The sequence below is a fragment of the Schistocerca americana genome, chromosome 2 (assembly GCF_021461395.2).
Source record: "Schistocerca americana isolate TAMUIC-IGC-003095 chromosome 2, iqSchAmer2.1, whole genome shotgun sequence".
NCBI lineage: Eukaryota > Metazoa > Arthropoda > Insecta > Orthoptera > Acrididae > Schistocerca > Schistocerca americana.
This window is the reverse complement of record NC_060120.1, coordinates 607,455,225-607,474,804: the sequence shown is the minus strand read 5'-3', so window position 1 is coordinate 607,474,804 and position 19,580 is coordinate 607,455,225. Positions and strand designations below refer to the sequence as shown.

The 19,580-nt window shown below is 37.7% G+C and overlaps 1 protein-coding gene across 2 annotated transcripts in view; it reads left to right on the top strand.

The window, feature by feature from the left end:
- LOC124596613 (thyroid receptor-interacting protein 11-like) overlaps positions 1–19,580 on the top strand; it is a 477,631-nt gene that overhangs the window by 397,394 nt on the left and 60,657 nt on the right. For both annotated transcript variants that reach the window (XM_047135834.1, XM_047135833.1), the window contains exons 18-19: positions 4,615–4,718; positions 13,448–13,547. In XM_047135834.1, the coding sequence (XP_046991790.1) occupies positions 4,615–4,718; positions 13,448–13,547 (204 nt within the window). The remainder of the gene's footprint in view (positions 1–4,614; positions 4,719–13,447; positions 13,548–19,580) is intronic.

Sequence of the window (19,580 nt, the reverse complement as noted above, 5' to 3'; positions counted from 1 at the left end):
CTATGAACTGGAATGCCAAATAAGAATAGAAAATGAAACCAACAGTCACTTATACCCTGCAAAATTATGAGTATAATAGAAAATCCAGGATGGAGTAGTGACAGTATTATGAAAGGGATAGATTGGCACTCACCTAATAATGGAGATATTGAGTAGCAGACAGGCACAACAAAAATACTGCTAAACAAATGAGTTTTTGTCCAAAAGACCAAGGCCGAGGTGGCCAGAGACAATGGTCATTTGTGTATGAGATGTGCTTTTGTATATGCGTACATGTTGTCTATTTTAAAAGAAGGTCTTTTGGCCAAAATTATGAGTGCACAGTCATATCAGTACCACTTAGAACTATTGCCTCAATGTTTGCAGTGTATTACAGAAAAATTAAAGTGATCAAAACTTATGAGGAAAGTGGCAGATTTTGGTGGTAAGGATGCCATTACAAGATTCTCAACTGTGCAAACCAGCATGTGACACAATCGGGTTACTTATTAGATGACTTTCCCCTTGTATACATGTTTCTCAGGAGAGATGCATTATAAATTATTCTCTAAAAGTATAGCCACATTTTCACTGGACACATAAGAAGCAACAGAAGTATAACATGTTTTGACATGAATGGTAATGTGTTTGTCTGTTTGTGTCTCGGGGCTAGTCTCTTGCTCATGTGATAGATACTCAGTTGTGGCAGATGTCATTTACTCAGTTGTGGCAGATGTCATTTCTGTGTATGACTTTTGAGTTTTGACACTCTTCTAATGGATTAACTGATTCCTAAGAAATAGCGATAAAATAAAATGTGTTTCAGAAAATGTACATTTACCATAAACAGCTTCTAACAAGGGAACCTCCCCATCGCACGCCCCTCAGATTTAGTTATAATTTGGCACAGTGGATAGGCCTTGAAAAACTGAACACAGATCGTTCGAGAAAACAGGAAGAAGTTGTGTGGAACTATGAAAAAATAAGCAAAATATACAAACTGAGTAGTCCATTTGCAAGATAGGCAATATCAAGGTAAATGTGAACAGAGAAGCGCCGTGGTCCCGTGGTTTGCGTGAGCAGCTGCGGAGCGAGAGGTCCTTGGTTCAAGCCTTCCCTCGAGTGAGAATTTTAATTTTTTATTTCCGGTTTACATGACAAACTCTTATGTTTTCATCACTTTTTTGGGAGTGACTATCACATCCACAAGAAAACCTAAATCAGGCAAAGTAGAAGAATCTTTTTACCTATTTGCGAAGTGTATAAGTTAGGTGGGTCGACAACATATTCCTGTCATGTGACGCACATGCCGTCACCAGTGTCGTATAGAATATATCAAACGTGTTTTCCTGTGGAGGAATAGGTTGACCTATGACCTTGCGATCAAATGTTTTCGGTTCCCATTGAAGAGGCACGTCCTTTCGTATACTAATCGCACAGTACTGCGGTGCGGTCGCAAAACACAGACACTAAACTTATTACAGTGAACAGAGACGTCAATGAACAAACGGACAGATCATAACTTTGCGAAAATAAAGAAAGTAAAATTTTCACTCGAGGGAAGATTTGAACCCAGGACCTTCCGTTCCGCAGCTGCTCACGCTACCCACAGGACCACGGCGCTCCTGAGTTCTCACTTTCCTTGATGTTGCCAATCTTGAGCATGGGCTATTCAGTTTGTATATTTTGCTTATTTTTTCATAGTTCCACACAACTTCTTCCTGTTTTCTCGATTGATCTGTGTTCAGTTTTTGAAGGCCTATCCACTGTGCCATCTTATAACTAAATGTGAGGGGGGTGCGATGGGGAGGTTCCCTTGTAAGTAGGATGAGGAATTTTTAGTATAGCAAAGATAGATAGTGTCAGGATAAAAATTATTTTATTAATTGATAGATCTATGAAATATGAAAATAATAAGCCAGTTCAAGAAAGAAAGATGGATAAATACAAATGTGAGAATATCATGACTAAATTTTGCAGGAAATGGGAACAAACAAGGAAGGAAATTTTTGTTTACCTTAGTCATCTGCTATTGAAAAATAAATTGCTACACAATTTTGTGGAAAAACATCATTTGTGGGGATGTTAATCATGTGATATTTGCTTACCAAAAGTATGATCAACATAGAGAAAAGTTTTTCTCTGACCTGGGACATCTTGGGATTCTATTCCTTTTAAATATAATTAGCCTACTAATAAGCAATGAATCATGCAGTGCTTTGATGTCTTTCAAGATTCATTCTAAGGAGTGATATGAAAATTTGACCAAAGATATTTAAAAACAGTCTGATGCCATTTTTCCTACAGAATCGATTACTAGTGATGTGTATTTTCTAAACTGTCTGTGTTTACTAAAATGCCGTGTAGCAGATACTCTTGTATCATAGTTATTGCACCTATCCATGGCTAAATAGTGTTATACTACTAAGGCCAAATAAAATAAAAGAACATCATTTGTGTGTGTGTGTGTGTGTGTGTGTGTGTGTGTGTGTGTGTGTGTGTGAAATATGGTTCTTAGTACAAATGAGGGCAGTATTCATGAGAAATAATTTATGTAGAAGCTTGTGCTGAACATGGAAACATGGAGGTGAACATGGAAGTCATCACATTGGAGCAGCTCTTTTACCACTTTTCCCCATTTGCATCACACACATGGGTGCACATTATGTGCTGTCTTGTTGAATATTGTTTCCTTTCTGTAGGCAGTATGAGCTGGGGAAAGAGTCTTCGTGAAATACAAAGAGAAGTTAGTACTTTACCTGAATGCCCAACTGTCAGAGATCGTAAACTGCGTCATTTACTTCCTGATACTAGTCTCTCTTGTTTCATCTGTGCTGTAAATGCTTTCCTCTCCTCCCAGGTGGATGGTAGTGTGTTATGTGCTGATCTGCAAGATCTAGTCTATCCATATCATTCTTGTAGTCAAAAACTACTTGCTATTTCATAATACTCACCTGCCAGTATGTCAGCATTAGGTACAGAGCTTGGCAGTGCAATGGTACCTAAATCCTTGTTCTTTGTTTCTGATTGCATGCCTTTCCTGTTCAGCTTGCCAGTACCATAAATGTCTGTTGCTAATTATCAAAATATCTATTTGCTGTTCAAAAAATGTAAAATTTTTCATCTGTATGACAGTATCCTTTCTCAAAAAAGATTTTTAGTAGCATTATTACAACCTGTGAAGACATATGGAGATATCTGTACTCTTCATCAATCTTAGTGCTCTTCCCAGTGAACATACTGATAAATGTTACATATCAACTTTTGGCTTGCATAATATGAAATACCTGGAACAAGATTGGGATATTTTTAGCAGTACATACTGTATACAGCAAAATCTGCCTTTGCATAGTAACAGATATACAACTGTCATGAAAAATACCTTTATCTCAGGACAATCTCTACATAAAAAGTTGTCCTGGGTGTATGAAATATGGCCCAGCATTTGTGCATTTAGGGATTGGCACTATTGTTTGGCTTATAAATTTTGATTTTATTGCATTAGAAATGCAATTGCTGTTAACTTCACTATGCTTGGAAAAATTACTAATGATAGAAAAATATCTGTTACTTCATGTATTGCTGCCCATCCATCCCTGTTCAGAAGTGGAAATATGTTGATTTGAGTGTCGGGGTTAGCACCTTCAATGAAGATATTCCCTGACTCAGCATGCAGAAAGAATTGGAAGTACTGCAAAACATTTCTGTCTTCTAGCTTTCAAAATCCCAATACAAAGATTCAGTCAACAAAGCATAGGGTGGTAATCAGTCAGGTGAGGGTATATCAAACTCATATGACAGTTGAACCTGTGATGAGTCAGTAATCTTTTGCAGCTGGAGCTAAAATAATTAAAGAAGACTTTCAGTATTCTCTTCTTGAATGTGAAGTGCATAGGTCTTCCGTCTCATTTGAATTGCCATCATTGTTCACTGTCTTGAAACTGTAACAGTAGCAAATTAGAATCAAATTTCTCACTCTTGATTCTAACAATGATAGAAAGTAATGCATGAGATGAAAGTGCTGCACACATTTTTGTTGGTGACATTTCTGCCATTGAATATAAGAAATGCCACCTATCAATACACGGAAAGACAATGTGGTAGGATGCTGACTGCAGTGTAAAATTACATGGTTGCATATTTAGTGGAGAATGATTTATTTCAATTGATTAAGTGGCCAGTGAAAAATAGTCCTGAATATGGGATAACTCAAGATGATAAATTGTTACCACCCACACTAATACAAGTTATTGTAGGATAAAATGTAAAAGGTTTCAATTGTTGATCTTTCATTATAGTGGTAATTTTTCATTTGTTGGCAAGCAAAAAGAGAGAGTTAGAAAAAAAGTGTAGCCTTTGTACCGTTATGTGCTGTATATGCATTAATTGTCTGCTGCTCCTTCATCTTTCTGACAATTCTAATAGATAAAGCATATCACTGTCCCCCTTCTATCTAGAATTTTCTATTTTCATACTAATTTTGGTTAGTTTTGGTTGGATGTAATCTTTTAGTTCTTCTGATACTAAAAGGTACATATGTTTTATAAGTATTACTGAAGAAATGGTAATAATTCACATATGACTATAAAATCTTTGCTTTCCTGCTCATAAATCCTTTTCGTATTTATATTCCAGATAAAGAAAGAGAAATATCTCTTGAAGTAATGAAAGTTCAAAAGCAACTGCAAGCTTCGGAAAAAAACAAGAAAGAATTAGTAGAGGAGATACAATCTCTGAAGGTAAATTATTATATAAATTCAAAACATTTATCATTTTTGTTGTTTGGTATTTTGTGTGTGTGTGTGTGTGTGTGTGAGAGAGAGAGAGAGAGAGAGAGAGGGGGGGGGACGGGGGGGGGGGGGGGGGGGGACGTAAATAAGCACATTTATAATTAATGACCTTATGTTCATTGATTGATGGGTGCTATTATTATTATTAGGGAAGAACATTATCTTATTGTTATCTAAGATGTTGATTCATGTCAAGCTTTTATTAATTATCTGCAAAAGATGAAAGGCATTAGTGTACATTCATTAAAAGGTACTTTGTGTACTTTTAATGGCTATTTAATTTGCTCTGTCCACTCGAAGTAAGTACCAGACAGCTTACCTTTGTTAATTTGAATTTATTATATTCTCTCTATTCATTCTGGCAGATTCTGAAAGACCTTGTTTATATTGTCAAGTTAAGCAAGAATGGGCGTAATGACGTAACTCTAGAATAAATCTTCAGTACTTCCTTTGTTAGAACCTTTCCAAATATACTATGGTTTCTCAAAATTATCTCAAACATTTTTCTTTGCTTATTTTCCTTACAAATAGTTAACATAGTGTGTTTTCAAGATTGTCATCTCTAAAAAAATGAATCATTAATGCTTAATTCAAATGATAAATGGAATGAAGTTAGTGTTTTTTGATGTGATAACATCGCAACTTTGCCATTCATTTCACATTATTGGTTCTTAATTTTATGACCATTGTTTTGGGCATTTTAAACAACGGAAAGAGTAAAAGCAACCACTGATGTACAAGATTTAAATCATCTTTAAGCTTCTGGACAATGTAATGCAATGTCCATCCTTAGAGCTAACTCTCTCTCTCTCTCTCTGACTCTGTCCCCTCCCCCCCCCCCCCTGTCTCTCCCTCCCCCCTCCCCTTCTCCTCCTCCTCTCCTGTGTATACCTGCTACGAGTCATAAGACACATTTTTCTCTGATCTTTTGGAAGATGTTTGTAATTTTGTTTTTGCAATGTGTAAATGACATTAGCTGGAACAAATTCTGCTCTTCACAACTTTTATGTGATGACCAGTGTTGATGGAAAGCATCTGTTTGTTTGCCATTGCAAACAAAATTATTTTTAAAGTGGAATTTATGTTCCCATTCATAGATTAGTCTAGTGTGATCTTTGTTTTACCAAAATGTATTAAGAGAGACGGTAAGACATGAAGAATAACCAGTACCCCACAACAGTGACAGCACCCCCTCCCCCCCCCCCCCCCCTCCCATTCATGCTGTCTACTACTGCCATGCCGCAATGCTGCTCGGTCACTGATGTAGTACTGGTTATTCTTCATGCACTAGACTAATTTGGGGTTGCTCTATCAAACAGGGAAGTAAATTTCTGCTTTAAAAATCATTTAGTGGGTAATGGGGAAACAAGTCAGCACTTACAGTCAGCACTGGATGTTGTATGAAAGATTTTTTGAGCAGTATTCATTTGGGGTGACTCCAGCTACACATTGCAAAAATGAAATAGCAACTACACAATTTTTATTATGGCACTGCAAGTCATGTTGCAGCACTAGCTCAGTGGAAATGTGTGTTTTAATCTATTTATTACCTCTACCAAAATTAGGAATAGCGTATCAAATATTTCACCCTCTTATATGCGGCTGTCAACCATAAGGCATCTCAACTAAATTGCTGAAAAAAGTGAGCCATCCATGTTTCTGCAAATGTTTGTGGGCTAAGGTTGAAGAGAAATACAAAATGAAAGACTAAGGCTTAGAGTATAAAAAAATTACTTTACTGTGAATAAAAACAACGCAGTAATTAAAGGCAGTCTGTTCAATAATACACATCTTTACTCTGACATGTGAAATCAAGATCTACAACTGTGTAACACACACTAGCATGTTGCTACATTTTGTGCAGTGTAACATGGTTCAGTGCTCCTTGACATGCCATCCACAATGTGGGAGAGACATCGCTAGGGAAACCTATCCTTATCTTTGATGGCAGCTGTCCTAAAATTATCCAGTTCGATGAGGGTTTCTGTGACGACACACTGTAACATAATCAGATTCACGTCAAAAGATACCGCAGGACATCCCATTTTTTTGATTCCGGCCTCTTGCAAGAAGGCATTTATAAGGTAGGTGTGGTGTACTTGTGCATTGTCATCTTGATAGAGGAACCCATCATTGAAATTTTCACTGCAGGGTTGGATAGCATATTGGAGGTTCCTGTCCTTATTGTGCACAGCCCTCAAATTATCCTCAATAGTAATGAGATGTGTTCAACAAATCAGCCCATAACGTGGTGGACCAACTTCCTTGCTGAACCCGCAGAACTGCATGCCCAAGTTAGTCATTGGTACTTGGCTGCCTCCACACTATTCTATGTGTATTGTCAGGCTTTGGATAAATCTTGCACTCATCAGTGAAGAGAATGTAATGCCTGTGATCCAATTTCCATTCCAGCAGTTCTCTTGCTCATCTTCTTAGCATTTCACAGTCCCAAGGATTTGTACTGGTGTTCGTAATGATCTACTAGAGCCCAAATTGATCATGTGGAAGTTGTTGCATGCTGTCTGGTTAGACACAACTCTCATATTTGCTTACAGTAAGTAAGATAACTAATTTATATTCATGTAAGGAAGATTGCATTGTCAAAATGTGCATTAAAAGTTGTGAAAGAAGCAATACCAAGAAGGATACACATGACTGAAATAAAGTGTATACTTCAGACTAGGTACAAGGCAATACACAAATGGTTAGGGCTACAGAATTGTACATGACCTCTGCCTTTGTGATGTGCATGGTGAGCACAAAAAAAGTTTTTAACTACTTTCTTTTTTTTATTTGTTTTATTTTTTACATGTGGTACTTCCTCGTTGGTAAGACAGTGGATAAGCCTGCCCTGGCGTAGCACCAGATATTTTGCATAACGCTCACACTCATTCCATGTGAATATCATCCCCCAGTAGTACCGCTGACTAGGGGCACTATGTTTGACTATCGCTGATGAAAGGATGCCCACTGAAGCACCCTCTGCCCACCAATGGGTGGACTGGGGTGGTCTTGTTAGGCGTGCCAGGACAGTTTGGTGAGAGTGTGTCAGTATTCCGGATGCTCTCTTGCCTGCTGGCTCGGTCCGTGGCCAGAGGTGTCCACTAGTTCCTCCCTTTGGGGGCGCAATGCTCACAATTTAACTGTGGCAGCCTCCTGTTTCTGTAGTGGGTTTGTGTTTGGTGTACCACTTAGTTGTAGATTTTTGAAGAAATAAAATCTCTATAGTGACTGGAATCAGTCTTTTTGTTCAAAGGTTTTCTCCCCATACCACTGGACACTCCACTTTCCACTCATTTCCCAACTTGACCAAATCCATCATGTACAGAGAATTAATTGTGAAGTGCAGCCTACACATGTCGTCATCAGAGCCTCTAAACATAATGATTAGAATCAAAGAGGGCCTGGATATGCTTTTCAGAAATATTCATCCATGCAGTTTGCATGTGATTGTAAAAACCAACAATCATTGCAGGAAGACCTATAACATACAGTCTGCTGACTAGCCATATTACAGAGATTTTTTATGGATGATCTTTCCTTGCAGATATACCTTCCACACTAAATGTGGCTGGAAATTGTTCTGCTGAAATATGTCGTATGAAGTTCCATGAAAGAGGGTCAGTAGCTTAGGATATATAAAAATGTCTTTGGTGTACCTGTTTCTGTTCAGATGCCCATGAGTGTGTTGTAATCAAGATGACCACCACACTTTTTGTTTGTCAACTTTTCCCCATAAACAATACGGGCTACTAAACTGCAGTAACTCCAGTAGTATCTAACCTGTATCCACCCACCACTGTAAAACAAATTGACACAGGACTCATCTAAAATAGTTGTATTTTGCCATTTGACAATTCATACATGGCTTTCCTGTGTCCTTTATAGCCTAAGGTCTTATCAGTTGCAATGAAAGACTGGCCACACCCATTTCAGTGTTCCTGTGTCAAGCCAACACTGACTACATAACTGATGTTTCATTACAGCCATGTGGACAACACGGTGATCATCCCTTGCTGTGGGCATAATGTGGTTGTTGCATATGACCCTCTAATATGCACTGGCACCTCACAGAAGCACTACACTATGTACCAGCTGAAATGCCAAATGCAACTAAAGCCTCTTATTCTGCCAGAGTGAACTAGCTTATAGTGTGTTGAAAAGGTGTACTTTCATATGTTTTCATGTTACCCTGTCATAGGGTGGTTCTTCATTGACTGAGCATGCTGTACTGCTGATATTTCTAGTCAAACAATATAGAGCATGCTGCTGCTGGGCCTGCCTGTACTTCATAATTCTGTGATGTTAGCCACTTATTTGCAGTAGAATGTTCTGCAAATGTGCTGTGTTTGAATTCATTTGCATCACTCTTTCCAAGGTATTCACAAACATTGGTGAATATCATTTACTTCAGAATCTATTGCGTGGTTACAGGCATGTGGAACAAATCTTTATTTAAAGTCTTAGGGCTTTACTGTGTCATATTTGACTCTGTGACCTCACTACATTAATTATTCATTTCTGTTTCATATACATATGTGTTACATAGTGATATTGTTATTATTTTCTGGCTGGATGTTGGTTGCCAAAAGTGTAATGCTAATCTGTGGTGGGGCTCCATGCTGGAGAATAAGTTATGTACTGACCGTCCTACCCTATCAGCCATTTTAATCATTTATGAATGCCAGGTTGCTGAAAGTAAACCAACTTCTTCTGCTTCTTTTTCTTCTTCTTTAGTATTTGTCCCATTTGACAGGGTCCACTGAGTGAATTTGCTGTCTTCATTTTGTTTGATCATTAGCCATGTCTGGATGAAGATTATCAGTGTTCAGGTCATGTGCAGTGTATCGCCAGTCTCTGTCTTGGTTGTTACTGGGATCTCTTTCCCAACACTGCCATTGTGTAGGCTGCCTTTGCTGTAGTATCATCCTCTATACAAAGCACATGTTCAAACCATCACAGGTTGCTTTCTCACATGTTCTGCTGATAGTATTGTTTGAAGCATGATCATGTCAAGTGATGCCACGAGTCCATCTAGATATCTTCCTCTCTATGGCCCCCAGCCATTGTTCTGCCTGTTTTGTAGCTGGCTGACACTCTGTGCCATAGAGAGTGACGGGTGGATGCCAGTCCAGTAGGTCTTTGATTTAAGATGATCCTTGATCTGATGATCATAGGCAATGCCTGTTGTCATTCACCACTTCATCCACATTGCCTGTGCCTTTGCCTTGACCTTGCCTGTCAGTTGGCCTTCACTACAGGGTGTAGAACCAAGATGATAAAATTTTGGTATTCATGGTAGATCTTCTCTGTCAATGTTGATGATCCCAATTTCTCATGAATTTGATGTCAAGTACTCTTTTTTCTTTTTATTGAGCTGCAGGCCATACCATACAACTTGGTCCTTCCACTCTTGTGTTTGGCACTGGCGACCAAACTTGTTCTCTGCAGCCACCATGACATCATCAGCATAGAGAAGTGTCCATATAATGGCATGTGCAAGTCTCATGTGACAGTGTCCATAAGCTGAGCCTTAGTGGACTCCTACTGTGACTTGAAAGTCACTTGATGGTCCTTGGTCTTGCAACTGCTTGGACATAGCTCCTCAGCTTGACATACAGAGACCGTACACAGTTAACAAAGAACTCTGGAATGCCATTTTCTCAAAGCACTAACCAGATTATGTCATGCGGTACCTGGTCGAAAGCCTTTTCGATTTCTAGAAAAGCAAGGTCCAGTGGTTAGTTCTAGTATTTTTCAACCAACAGCCATGCAGCATGGATTGTGTCAGTTGTGCCACGATTTTTTACAAATGCTGCTTGGTTCCTTATGATTTTGGTTGTCTTGTGAATCCTTTTGTTGAGAATGTGCTTGAAGTTATTCATCACCTGGCTCAGTAATCTAATTGTGCAATAATTAGAGCATTTGGGGGGGGGGGTCCTTTCTGTTTTGATCATTGGTACAGTGATGCTCCACTGCAGTCTGCTAGTATTTGACCTTCTATGATGATCTTGTTGAAAAGAGCTGTTAGCCCACCTGCTGCATTCCACTGCTGAGAGCACCATTACTCTGCTGGAAGGTTATTTGGGGCCATTGGATTTCCCAGTCTCCATCTCCTTCAGAGCCATTACAACTCTGCCAATATAAATTTTCTTGACTTCATCAGCTGGCAGGGTTAGCATTAGTGGATACGGAAATTTCTCAGTTGAAACTGTTTCAAAGAAACTCTGCAAGTGTTGCCTTGCTTTCCTCCATTTGACCAGCAGCTCACCCATTTTATCATTGATGCCATAAAAACATTGCATATCTTTCATTTCTTGATGCTTTGATTTAACTAGTCGATAAATGTCACTCTCTCCTTTGCTCGTGTCAAGTTTTGCATAGAGATCTGGCACCCAAACCTCCAGATGTCAGAACCCAGATTGCACCAAACATTGTATGTCAATAGAGTATCAATCAAAACACCAATGTAGTTTCTACTACATACTGTTGTCCAGTAAAACATGCATAAACAATAATTAAAAGTAACACTAGAACTACAGAGCTACTGCGAGTGATTATTATCCAGGTCTGGCGTGGTTGAGTTGATAGAGCATGAGGTCATTGTACCAAAGGCCCTGTGTTCAAACCCCACTGATGACGGTTTTTTTTATCTGGTTATGCTCAAAACTGTTATATGAGAAGACATTTTCCTGACATGTAAAGTGACTTTTTGGAGTTTGTAGCAATGTTGTTTTGGCAGTCTGCTTTTGCATCGTTAGCTGATAGTAGCAAACCTATAGAGTAGATCTGTATAGATAGGTGTGGTGTTCTCTCATACATTTCATGCCAGTGACAGTTAGGTCCTGGAAGCTTAAAAACAATATTTTAAACTGTAAATTCAAATCTTTTGTTATAGTAAAATGTTCCTCATTAGTCAGAAGTGGTAGGTTATTTTGCAAATGATAGAGGTTCTTGCTGTTGAAACTCCTTATTTATTCCCCATTTATTGGTGATTCTCTTCTTTCTCCACAGTTCATTAGATCGCATTTGGACATCCAAACAGAAAAACTGCCCTAGGCAGTTTCCATTGATCCCCAGTCATTGTGTATCTTCTTGTACAGAAAACGTGGACTGCATCCAGGGCTGTGCATTAACTGCAGCTTACAAAGCATATTTCGTTTTGATATTTTCTTTCTAAAAGTAGTTGCAAGAGAACAAGCAATACCATGGACTGTTCTTGGTTCCAGAAACTCATAGGATGGACAGGTATACAGGAAAGAATGTTATTATTATTATTATTATTATTATGTAGTATTCTGCGTAGTGGCAGGTCCATGTCTTTGTACGGAGAATTTCTGATTCCACTGTTCCCTGTCTTCAGCTTCTTCCTTCAGTCTGTTGCATCTCCTTCCATCTTTCATGTCGTCCAGATGTTGAATTCTTCTTCTTCCTTGTCCTGCGTTTCCTCTGAGTTTCCCTTCTATGACATCATATATGAGTCCCTCGTATCTAAGTACATGTCCAATCCAGTTGGCCTTTCTCTGAAGAATTGTACGCAGAATACTTCTCTTCTCTCCTACTCTTCGCAGTACATTGTCATTTTTTATGCGATCTGTCCACTTGATCTTTTCCATTCTCCTCCAGCAACACATTTCAAAGCTCTCTAAGTATTTTTTCTCCTTCTTTCTCGTGGTCCATGTCTCTGCTCCACACAGTGCAATGCTCCAAACATATCACTTTATCAGTTTTTCCCTCAATGCCAAACTCAACTTGCTGGTCAGCAGAGTCCTCTTCTTGTTGAAAGCAGCTTTGGCCATGGCGATTCTTGCTCAGATTTCGTTGGTGCAATGGGCATCCTTTGTGATAAAACTTCCCAGGTACTTGAACTGATTCACATTTTCCAGTTCCTGATTGTCAACAGTTATCTTCAAGTTTTTCTCACGTTTTGGTATGCACATCACTTTTGATTTTTCAATGTTGATTTCCATGCCGTATTTTCTTCCCATTTCCACCAAATTGTTCATCATGTGTTGCAACTGTCTCTGATTTTTGGCGAGCACTACCAGGTCGTCTGCATACTTAATGGTGTTGATGAGACATCCTCCTACTTTGAAGTTTCCGCAGCCTTTCAGTGCTTCTCTCGCCAGCATTTCTCCATACAAGTTGAAGTCTGATATCGCATGTGGCAAAGATCATTGCAAGAATACTAAATAGATGGTTGGAAAACAAAATTGAAAAAGTGATGGGAGAAGACCAGTTTGGATTCAGGAAAGGAAAAGCTACCAGAGACACCCTTGGCATGATGAGGATATTGTCAGAGAGAGTTTTGGCCGTTAACAAAGAAGTGTGTGCTTGTTTTATAGACTGGCAGAAGGCCTTCGACGAGTCAATTGGAATAAATTGATGAACATCGTTAAGGAAATATGAATCAATTGGAGAGATCAGAGACTTATAAAGAACTTGTACCTGGGACAAAGGGTAAAGATACGACTGAACTATGGAGAAACGAACAGGAGGAAATAAAAAGAATGTTGGGGTGCAATAAAAAATTGTGTGTGTGTGTGTGTGTGTGTGTGTGTGTGTGTGTGTGTGTTATCTTAACTACCTTATAGTTTATTATGCTAGCACATGAAATATTAGATTACAGTCCCTTACAAGGTTTATTTTTCATGTATGATGATTGTGATTCCTTACAGATGCAGCTGGGAAAGGCTAATGAAGGGCTCAGTGCAGCAGCAAGGCTCGGAGAGCAACTTGATAGGAAAACAGAAACCATAGCTAGTCTGAAAGAGAAAGGTACCATCAAACTGCCAATATTTCAGAGTAGCACTTACTGTTGAAGTCTACTAGCTGCACAGTTTTCTTCTTTCTTTGAAAGCATGAAATAGATGCGCTCTCTCTCTCTCTCTCTCTCTCTCTCTCTCTCTCTCTCTCTCTCTCTCTCTGTGTGTGTGTGTGTGTGTGTGTGTGTGTGTGTGTGTGTGAGAGAGAGAGAGAGAGAGAGAGAGAGAGAGAGAGAGAGAGAGAGAGAGAGAGTGAAGAGTCAGAATTTCTTTATTCTGGTAACTGAACACTGTGAGAAAATTATAATGGTAAAATACATTGTTCTGTTACTTCTTTTGTGCCATTTACCCATTGAATATTAATCACAATAATGTTGAGCCATCAATAAACAGTTTGCTCAAGGCATATATTAAACTGTTGTGTGTAGAGATACCAAGTGTAATGTGTAGACAGCTTTTTCACTTCATAATTCTAAGACTTTCCTGCTAACGGGTGAATAGTCTGCAAATCAGAGCAATAATAATAGTCAAAGGTAAATGCTTTAAGAGTATTATTTGCTCCCTTGCTTGCATTGCTTGAGGACAGCATGTAGGAAGAACAACTGCATGTACCCTGCAGCATTTGCCCAAATTATTATAAATTTGTGGTCTGTGCAATGCTTATGAAAGGTGGGAAGATACTGGGAGGAGTTTTAGATTATTCCACTTTCTTGAGAGACCATATTCTATGAATTTTAGGAGGAACTTTCTACTGGTGTACAGCATCTTTATTTTACTGAACTGCCTTATAATTTACATTAGTTTTCTTGCCTCCCTTATTCTTACAAGGACATCTTCATTTGTAATTTTGAGAGTCCCATAAATTATTTTTCCCTTCTTTCTTTTTAATTGTGCAAACAACCATATAATTTTACTCTACTGCTGGACAGATCTCAAACTAAATCATAGAACTGTAAAATTTGCAATAAAATTTGGACTATTAAGTATAAGAGCTTCATTCTTCCTTTGTTGGTAACATATGAAGTAATAAACACCTGAACTAACACTAATATGCAAAATACATATTAGTAAAACACGTTCTTTCAGAGAAAAAAAATGAAATTCAAGAGTGGGTTTTTAAGAGGAAAGAATTTAAATGTTGATTTTAATTCTTACTGAGATGCTGTAATGTGCATATAGGTAAAAAGTCTTTATTAGCTTGAAAACTGTACGATATGCTCCTAAAAATCTAACTGTAAAAATCATTTTTATTCAAATTCACGATAATATTATCGAAGGCATCCCTGCATTAGCACACTTATTTGTGCAGTATAACTTTAATGGTATTAAATTATTAAAAAATATTATTTTTGCCATTTATATATTGAAATCACCACAAACAGCTGCAACAAACTTTAAAAATTACCAATTAATTTTTTTCAGTAAATACATTTACATCACTATAATGTAATCTTACTACAAAATATTTATGGAAGTGACAACAGTGTATCAGCAAAATCCAAAAACGGATTAATAGTATAATCTGCCACTGTAAACTGCCAACAGAAGTGAGCCTATAGGTATTCACAAAACACATGGAAAATACAAACTCAAAACCCTAACAGACAAAACAATTAACAAATAAAGTATTACTGTATGTACAAATGAACATGAAATTAGAAAATATTTAACATTTAATATACATAACAACAGTTAGAAAATTCATACTAACAAGAAGCCAGCCTGCAAGGAAAGATTTACATTTTTTTTTAAATTAACATTGTGTGTGAAAATTGTGTTTGTTGTAATTTTCAATTTGGCAGTTACAATTCATTGTGTAGCAGTACCCAATGGTCAATTGATAAGTAACTATTGTTTGACTGCTCAAGACGAGGCCACAGTTTCACTTGGTCCTCTGCTCATCCATGGTTTTCACTACCACTGCACATCCAAGCTTATTACAATCAGGGAATAGGTCCTTAATGAAACCTTGCCTTTTACTAATTGAGGCAAGTTATCCTCCTTGATGAGAATGAGATAGCTGATATGGGGCTGTCATGCTGCCTCTGATGCCTATTTACAGTGTTACTACAGCTGATGCGGGCTTTCTGTTGACCACCTCTTTCGCAAGAACTGGTTCAGCTTTTGTATATAAGTTGGCACCTGTACAGACTGTTGTCCGGCATACGGTATTTAACAATAACACAAAGAGGGATACCCTTTCAAATGTGCTCTCCAGATGCTGTAATCATATAGTGGATTGAAGTCTAGAATCATCTGAGCATTTACACATAGGTTTTACTGATACCCAGACCACAAATCTGTACTTTTCGTTACTGTCTGCTTCAAACAATTTATCTTGCTCACTTGTTTTAGTTGGCTTTTCTTCTAATTCCTAAAATAATTGAAATTGTGCATCCAAAGTGCTCCTGGACAAAGCACATAGTGGCTGAAGAGCAAGACCCTTTGCTTGAAGCTGCAGGAATCTTATCTGGCAAAATCCATCTGACTTTTTTGTCAATCGCTAAGAGGCAATCTCATTACCTGTCATTCCTTGCCTAGTACATCAAAGAAAACTTCACCCCACGATCATGGATCATATAGAACGTGGGTGTGTGGGGAGGGGAGGGGGGGAGGTACTTGGTACTTGATACAAAGAGTAATTTTGGGAGAAGGCTAAGGATTTAAGTAGGGATTTGAGGTTATGCTGGACTTCTGGGAAGGGATCGCTGTACCTATCAATGGCTCAGTGCCTCAGCTATTGGATGAGTTGTTCTCTTTTCGTCTTAAGTTAATTAATTGTCCAGAGTTCATGGCACTGCCAAAACTGACTCTAGGCTGGGCCAATAAGCCTCTCGCATGCCAAGTTGAAATTATTTTGGGATTGTCATACCTGTTCAAGATAAGCCTCCAAATAATCATAAAGTTTTCTACTGGGACAGGCATGTGCCTTAATAAGTCCTTCACTTCACCTTGAATGCTGGAACTGAGGTAATGGAATTTCTGTGTATTATCAATTAAGATATTGTTCATGACCAAATGAAGGAAAACATTCTGTATGACCATCTCTTGAAGTAGTCATCTTTGAAAGTTGACATGTTAATAGTTGGTAACTTAAGACAACTGACAGGCACAACAGGTTTGATGAAGCAATCAGCTTGATGGGGCAGCCAGAATTGGAACAGTTGTGATATCATGGACACTGGCACCTTGAGCTGCAAGATGTGGCAATCTTTGCCCTGAAACGTTGGGAGATACAGGTATTGTCAGTGATGGCAGTTAACACTGTCTGTCTCTTTGTTTCCCATGAAGAGACCTTCTCATACCTCATCACCTTTCAGCAGAGTCTCAGTAGCTTTGAACATGGGTGTTAAAGGATGATGTTAGTGAAATCCAGAATAGGCCGTGCAAGCCTCATTAGCACTCAAAACTTTCGGAAGCAACCAAACCACCGTAAGCAAAATAACATGCAACTTGTACATTCTAAATTTTATGGTTTAATGTTTACACTTTTCACAGTTACTGGAATAACACACACACACACACACACACACACACACACACACACACACACACACACACACGATGCTATTGTGCTTGTTCGTACTGGAAGGACCATAAATGTAAAATGTTTACATACAAGCTTCTTCCTCTTCCTCAGAGATATAGGCACTGTGTGATGGTCCCACTGTTTGTGCTTGAGTTCTTGCATTCTTACAGCCATTCAACCTGACTGCTTGAGTGAGGTCTTTTCAGACACAACCAACTGCTGGTTTGTTTTCATTTATTTTTCCTGCTGACATTTATTTTACTGGTTTAGGAAAGATACTTTGTTGAATTATTTAACTAGTTTAGTTACTTGTATTTTGAAAGCCTTTTCCAATTATTTAGTTTTGTGATCATGTGTCAGATTGCTTGATTAACACCTTACCAGTCTACAAGGTCATGATTGTTTGGTACTCATGCTACCTGCACTTTTATTTTTTTGCAGGACAACAAAGACTTTTGTAGTGAACAAAATGTAATGTTTGCATAATTTTTTGCCCTGTCATTGGTGCTTCTTACAATGACAGCATATTCCTCCTCTGTAAGTTTAAGTACAGCACTGCACTTCTGTAATACTACAGTCTATGGGGCTCCTGTCATTACTTTTCTACAAATTTTGTACTTTTCTATGTTTAGATTTATCATGCTTACAGAATAATTTCTGCCATAGCTATCTGAGGCAAAAATTACCTTATTTTCATGCTTCATTGCATGGCTTTCTAAAACTTTGATTGCCTTATTAGTGATGCATTTGTAGATACGTTTCTTTATCAGCTGTATTGTATCAGTGCATCGTAATCACTTACATCTGCTGCCATGTGAAATGTGTGCTTTATGCAAAACCATTGTTTATTCAAGACACCATGAAACTTTTAAATGAAGTGCTGTTTTAGTGGTTAAATTCACTATGGGCCATGTGTTTACTAACTGTGTCATGTCTCTGCAGTTCATTGACTGGTATACATATTATTATGTTAGCGTTCATTAGTTCTGTTTGTGCATTTTTGAGCTCACCTCTTGATTTTTGATATGCACGTTTTTTCAGAACTTTTGTTGATTTTATCCTTGTCAGAACTTTACAAATTAAAACAATCTCTGCATCTCGGGCTCTTGACTTTAGTTGCTACACATACAAAAGGTTGTTGCACTTAGATGAGTAGCAGTATTTCCACTTACATTTTATATATCCCAGTCCTTTTCCTGGAATATTTTTATGGGAACATGGTCTTTATTTCACATTATGTATCTCACTTTGTGTTTGTACTACTAGATTCTATGAGACTAATAGTGGGAATTGTGAACAAGTATATAAAATGATGTGTCCTATGATATCCCACAAATAACTGAAAAGTTCAGTTACTAAGCAACAACAAATATTGATCTGTTAAACTTATCCATTATGGATATTCTTGAATACCACGTTTGTGTGTTTAGGTTGAAATATTTATCTGTATAGACACAGCAAAATTTTCTCCAGTAAAACACTTCAGTATTTATATTCAGAAATTAATCTGGTCAGAAACAGCAAAATCTCCTTCAATAAAACATTTCATTTCATTAAAACTCTCTCTCTCTCTCTCTCTCTCTCTCTCTCTCTCTCTTTACAAGAAAATCTCTCATTAATGACATGTGTTGCTAATTTCAGTTTAATTTCATATTCATCTTGTGCAAGTCTGGCAAACTCATCCTTGCATAAAGTATTTTATGACATTACTGTCAATGTCATATTTGTTCAAGTGAAACATATTGCTTGATGAAATCATATCTTCTGGATGCAGGCACTTTTGTAGAAGTCTGCTGACAATTACATGCTAATAAGACAAGCAAAGTTATGGATTCTTTTACACCTCCAATGGTCTCTGCATTTTATCAATTGAAAACATAAAGTCTGAAAATGAGTCCATGATCATATTTTTGGCACTTTATTTTAGAGGTCCGTCTTGATCACACAAACTTTTACACTTCATTATTTCTAGTTTCAGCTACTGCCATCGTCACATAAAATATTGTGATGAAGTATCAACATCAAACTAAACATGTAGGTACATAGTAAGTGCTGGTGGTGATCAGAATGCGTCTTGTATTTATTGTATAATCTGATTATCACCAGTGCTTACTATGTACCTAAATGTTTAGTTTGACGTTGATACTACATCAGAATATTTTATGATTTGAAGATGTGCTTCCTATCACCATTACCATGCTTTCAGCATAGATTAGATTTGCAGTGGTACAACATATCCCCTAAATGTTCACCCTGAATGCTCACTATTTGTTGGTGGTAACAGAAATGTTTAGGAATAACACTTTCTTGATACATTTACTAAACTAAGATATTTTCCTGACTTTGCAACAGTTCTTTAAGTTCACTTACATTCATCTTGTAGTAATTGGTCTAATTCTGTGTTGTAACTGTAAATGGTATTTTCAAGTGTGCAAATGATGCTAAACACAGGTTGTATCAAAAAGAATCATCTGATTTGGCATGTCTATATTTCTGAAACTAATAAACATTTAGAAT